The sequence below is a fragment of the Salvelinus sp. IW2-2015 genome, unplaced genomic scaffold (genome assembly GCF_002910315.2).
Source record: "Salvelinus sp. IW2-2015 unplaced genomic scaffold, ASM291031v2 Un_scaffold3612, whole genome shotgun sequence".
Lineage (NCBI taxonomy): Eukaryota > Metazoa > Chordata > Actinopteri > Salmoniformes > Salmonidae > Salvelinus > Salvelinus sp. IW2-2015.
In genome coordinates this window covers 41,823-48,342 of record NW_019944889.1, presented here as the reverse complement: position 1 = coordinate 48,342, position 6,520 = coordinate 41,823, and the positions used below count along the sequence as shown (strand labels likewise).

The 6,520-nt window shown below is 38.3% G+C and overlaps 1 protein-coding gene across 1 annotated transcript in view; it reads left to right on the top strand.

Moving 5' to 3' along the window:
• Nucleotides 1-397: 397 nt before the first annotated feature.
• The window catches only part of LOC112076180 (GTPase IMAP family member 8-like), a 35,743-nt gene continuing 29,620 nt past the window's right edge, over nucleotides 398-6,520 (top strand). The window contains 1 exon segment of the mRNA XM_070441212.1: nucleotides 398-530. Coding sequence (XP_070297313.1) covers nucleotides 500-530 — 31 coding nt within the window. The 5' untranslated portion in view covers nucleotides 398-499.

The following is a 6,520-nucleotide window of genomic DNA, read 5'->3' as shown; positions in this document are numbered from 1 at the left end:
TGTTATTAACATTTTTTGGCTCAATGACTCCATCTTCCTTTTGGATCTGTTTGAACAATTTGTACATTCGTTTTACATCTGTGGAGTTTCTTTGCCCATGGGAGAAGTATATTAGGTTTCTAAGCAAATGTATTTGCATAACTTTTTTTCCCCCACAAGAGTACAATGTTAGCTAAACAGACTGGTACCAAAGCTACACTGCCACACCCTTTACAGGAAATGCACCTCCTTATGAGAAGGACTGTGAGTCTAGAATAGATGAAGTCATTACATCATAACCAGTTACAGTGTTTACTGTTCTTCAAGCCACACCCGCTGAAGTAGGCTGGCCAAAAAGAGAACAGAATATTATATAAACAAGATGCTGTACTTCAGGCCACACCCGTTGAAGTAGCCAATAAGAACTATAGAGAGCAGCCATTTCAAGWGTTACAGAAAAACCACTGGAGCTGGCAAACTACAGACTGCAGCTATTTCAAGTGCAAACGCAAGYAAGAAGATGAACAGAAGGGCAAGAAGTGATCATCAAAGTGAGTACTAACATTGTGCTTTTATACCTGTCTGTTACGTCAGTTTTGAGAGTATTTTGAATGCACTCGACTCCGTTCTATGAGCCCCAACATTACGATCTGCTTCTCTGAATTGCCTTGTGAAATCCCAACACTAAGATCATATTTTATCATGTAGCTTGTCATGTTGTCAATAGAACAAGCTTTTAAATAAAGCCCACCTGACACAGATTGTGATTTATAATGGGCCGTTTTTGAATTGCGTAAACAGTTAGTGTGTAAAGGCGGGGATGAGGGGCTGTGTTCCAAACAAAACAACTAGAAGTGTGTTTGCTCTAGTTCCTCAACAGACCAGATAGGAGAGGTCAAAAAAAGCACCTTATTGTTGAAGAGTCTTCTTTGTGTCATAAAAGTGCAATGAAGTCACTTAGGAACCATGCACATTTTTTTAGAGGTGTGTTGCCACTTGGAAACACCAGTTACACCTCTCACTCAAACCCTTTTAATTTTTATGTCTAATGTTGCATCTAACCCAATAACCAGTAATCCTCTTATGTTACTGAATGTATCCAGAGTAATTTCAGATTTTAAAAAGTATAGTAAATGTGAAAAGCACATCAAATCAACAGAGAAATCTCACTGGGAACATTTCAAAGTCTACTCCACATTGGTTCGTCGTAATTTCATTGAAATGATGTGGAAACAACATGGATTCAACCAGTGTGTGTCCAGTGGGATGTTTGGATTCAGTCTTGTTGTCAGGTGAACTGTTAAATCCTCACTTTTAGTCTAATAATTATCTCAGAATCTCCAAACTGTTCCCTTTTATTGCTACCATGGTTATGCTTTCCATATTTATTCTGTAAGAAACATTTCAATGTAGCCCTATCCATAAAAGCCAATTCCCACGAGTGTAAAGGGTTAAGGTCAACGGTAGCATGAAAACCTTGTACCAAGACATTTTAGCCAAAAACCCTGGTTGCCTCTGCAAGGAGCCTAAAATGAGTGTAAGGGGTGAATAATGAGTGTACAAAACATTAGGAACACATTAGGACAGTTGTGGGAAGCAATGAAGTCAACATGGGACATGGGCCAGCATCCCTATGGAACACTTGACACCTTGTAGAATCCATGACCCAGTGAATTGAGGCTGATGAAATGAGATTCATCCAGCGATATCTTTCCCTGATTTAATCTGACCAATTATACAGGTATTGTGTGACGAGAATTAAAGGCCAATGAAATGCTTTTATCCTACTCTGTKAATATCCTATCTTTAAAAATAACAACAACAACAAGAACTAATGACTAGATCACCAAATATAAATGATCAAATAATAATTTATGTAAACAAACATAGTGAGCCCAATAGAACCCCGATCCAGKGACTGTCAACACAACACATTTTGGCAAAGATCACAGCCCGTATCAACAAAGCATCTCAGAGTAGGAGTACTGATTTAGGATCTGTCCATATAATCGTATCATTATGATGTAAAAGTCCATCTGATGCTAGATCAGCACTCCTACAGGCCCTGGTCACAACTAATCTCAACTATGTTGTTATTGCTGTCGGCTCAATCTGTCCTGGAATCAGTAAACCCTGCTCTCATATCTGTCATGGAATCAGTAAACCTTGCTCTCATATCTGTCATGGAATCAGTAACCCTGCTCTCATATCTGTCATGGAATCAGTAAACCCTGCTCTCATATCTGTCTGGAACAGTAAACCCTGCTCTCATATCTGTCATGGAATCAGTAAACCCTGCTCTCATATCTGTCATGTAATCAGTAAACCCTGCTCTCCTATCTGTCATGGAATCCAGAAACCCTGCACTCATATCTGTCATGAATTAGTAAACCCTGCTCTCATATCTGTCATGAATCAGTAAACCTGCTCCCATATCTTTCATGGAATCAGTAAACCCTGCACTCATATCTGTCATGGGATCAGTAAACCCTGCACTCAAATCTGTCATGGAATCAGTAAACCCTGCTCTCCTATCTGTCATGGAATCAGAAACCTGCACTCATATCTGTCATGGAATTAGTAAACCCTGCTCTGTATCTGTCATGGAATCAGTAAACCTTGCTCTCATATCTGTCATGAATCAGTAAACCTTGCCTCATATCTGTCATGGAATCAGTAAACCTTGCTCTCATATCTCATGGAATCAGTAAACCCTGCTCTCATATCTGTCATGGAATCAGTAAACCCTGCTCTCATATCTGTCATGGAATCAGTAAACCCTGCTCTCATATCTGTCATGGAATCAGTAAACCCTGCTTTCAATCTGTCATGGAATCAGTAAACCTTGCAATCATATCTGTCATGGAATCAGTAAACCTTGCTCTCATATCTGTCATGGATCAGAAACCCTGCACTCAATATGTCATGGAATCAGTAAACCCTGCTCTCATATCTGTCATGGGATCAGTAACCTTGCATCATATCTGTCATGGAATCAGTAAACCTTGCTCTCATATCTGTCATGGAATCAGTAAACCCTGCTCTCATATCTGTCATGGAATCAGTAAACCCTGCTCTCAATCTGTCATGGAATCAGTAAACCTGCTCTCAAATCTGTCATGGAATCAGTAAACCTTGCACTCATATCTGTCATGGAATCAGTAAACCTTGCTCTCATATCGTCATGGAATCAAGTAAACCCTGCCTCAATATGTCATGGAATCAGTAAACCCTGCTCTCATATCTGTCATGGAATCAGTGAACCTTGCACTCATATCTGTCATGGAATCAGTAAACCTTGCTCTCATATCTGTCATGGAATCAGAAACCCTGCTCTCATATCTGTCATGGAATCAGTGAACCTTGCACTCATATCTGTCATGGAATCAGTAAACCTTGCTCTCATATCTGTCATGAATCAGTAAACCCTGCTCTCATATCTGTCATGGAATCAGTAAACCCTGCTCTCATATCTGTCATGGAATCAGTAAACCCTGCTCTCAAATCTGTCATGGAATCAGTAAACCTTGCACTCATATCTGTCATGGAATCAGTAAACCTTGCCTCATATCTGTCATGGAATCAGTAAACCCTGCACTCAATTATTCATGGAATCAGTAAACCCTGCTCTCATATCTGTCATGGATCAGATGAACCTTGCACTCATATCTGTCATGGAATCAGTAAACCTTGCTCTCATATCTGTCAGGAATCAGTAAACCCTGCTCTCATATCTGTCATGAATCAGTAAACCCTGCTCTCAATCTGTCATGGAATCAGTAAACCCTGCTCTCAAATCTGTCATGGAATCAGTAAACCTTGCACTCATATCTGTCATGGAATCAGTAAACCTGCTCTCATATCTGTCATGGAATCAGTAAACCCTGCACTCAATATGTCATGGAATCAGTAAACCCTGCTCTCATATCTGTCATGGAATCAGTAAACCTTGCACTCATATCTGTCATGGAATCAGTAAACCTTGCTCTCAGTAATCTGTCATGGAATCAGAAAACCCTCTGCTCTCATATCTGTCATGGAATCAGTAAACCCTGCTCTCATATCTGTCATGGAATCAGTAAACCCTGCTCTCATATCTGTCATGGAATCAGTAAACCCTGCTCTCAATCTGTCATGGAATCAGTAAACCTTGCACTCATATCTGTCATGGAATCAGTAAACCTTACACTCATATCTGTCATGGAATCAGTAAACCCTGCACTCAATCTGTCATGATATCAGCAAACCCTGCTCTCAATCTGTCATGCAATCTGTGAACCCTGCTCTCAATCTGTCATGGAATCAGTAAACCCTGCTCTCAATATGTCATGGAATCAGTAAACCCAGCTCTCAATATGTCATGATATCAGCAAACCCTGCTCTCAATCTGTCATGCAATCTGTGAACCCTGCTCTCAATCTGTCATGGAATCAGTAAACCCTGCTCTCAATCTGTCATGGAATGAGTAAACCCTGCTCTCATATTAACACAAATTTGAAGTCTAGATTTGGTCATTTAACTTATATTTATGGTTGCTCTTCAGCAAACCACAGGAGCAATTAGGGTTAAATGCTTTGCTCAAGGTTATATCGATAGCTTTTTCACCTAGTCGGCTCAGGGATTCAAACCAGCAAGTTCTCGGTTACTAGACCAACACTCTTAACTGCTAGTATACCTGCCTGGAAAGAGGCCTCCATTAAAGTATTAGAACTGACAGTATAAAATGAAATTGCATTTTACAGGCCTGACAGATGACGTTGAAAGTAAATCTATGACTTTCCCTTGGATTTTCAGTAGCCTGTTATCAGGAGTGATGAAACATGTTCAGTTATAAGAGCTCTTGGTACCATTTGAAAGGAAACACTTTGAAGTTTATGGAAATGTGAAAGGAATGTAGTAGAATATAACACAATAGATCAGGTTAAAGATAATACAAAGAAAACACCAACCGTTCTTTTGTATTTTTTTGTACCATCTTTGAAATGCAAGAGAAAGGCCATAATGTATTATTTCAGCCCAATTGCAATTAAGATTTTGGCCACTAGATGGCAGCAGTGTATGCAACGTTTTAGACTGATCCAGTGAACCATTGCATTTCTGTTCACAATTTTGTGTCAAGACTGCCCGAATGTGCCTAATTTGTTTATAAATAACTTTTCATGTCCAAAATTGTGCACTCTCCTCAAACAATAGCATTGTATTCTTTCACTGTAATAGCTGCTGCAAATTGGACAGTGCAGTTAGATTAACAAGAATTTAAGCTTTCTGCCAATATCAGATATGTCTATGTCATGGAAAATTTTCTTGTTACTTACAACCTAATGCTAACTTCTCTAGGGTAGGGGGCAGCATTCGGAATTTTGGTTGAAAAGCATGCCCAAATTATCATATAATATAATTTTCATGAAATCACAAGTCCAATACAGCAAATGAAAGATAAACATCTTGTGAATCCAGCCATCATTTCCGATTTTTTAAATGTTTTACAGCAAAAACACAATAAGTATTTCTATTAGCTAACCACAATAGCCAAACACACCCACGCCATATTTTCTACCATGTTTTCACACGGCATCAGGTAGCTTTCACAAAACCGATCAATATAGAGATATAATTAGTCACTAACCAAGAAACATACTTCATTCAGGATGACAAGTACTTAATAACATGTTATACAATAATTTATGTTTTTGTTCGAAAATTTGCATATTTGAGTATAAATCATATGTTTTACATTGGCAGTCTACCATCAACATAATAGCACCAAAGCAGCCAGAATAAATTACAGAGAGAACGTGAAATACATACATCTCATATAAAACATTTATGAAAATAACATGGTGTACAGCAATATGAATAGATAAACATTTTTGAATCAGCCAATATTTCTGGATTTTTAGTTTTACATGGCGAAAACACAATGTAGAATTATATAGCTTACCAAATAGCCAATAGCACACAAATGCATGTTTATTCAACCGCATAAGGTTGCTTTCGCAAAAACCAGTCAGAAAGATATAAAATTATAACACTAACCTTTTTGGACAACTTCATCAGATGCGCTTATGACATCGATTTAGTTATACATACAACGTATGGTTTTGGTTCGATAAAGTGTGTCAATAGTTTAGCGCTGCAAGATGTATGGTTGTTATACATGGAATATCTAGCAAACATTTCTCGAGAATGTCGGAATTTTGGACACACTTCATAATCTGACCTAAAGAACTCATCATAAATCTTTATAAAGATTCTTGTTGTATGCAATGAAAGTATACACTGGATTCTTAATTAATCAAGCGTCGGTGTTAGATTTAGAAAAAATAAGCTTTACCTAAAATCATACAGCTTTGTGTTATTGTGAGACAGGCTGCTGTCACTAAAAACGGCGGAGAATAGGAGTCTAACATCTTACACAGAATATACGAATTAACATCATTAATGTTTCTTAACTTTTTGCTGCTTCCATCACGAATGGTTGGTACAGGGAGGTTCTTGGTCCGGAATTAAAATCATTGTTTTGGGTTTAGAATGTCTTTCT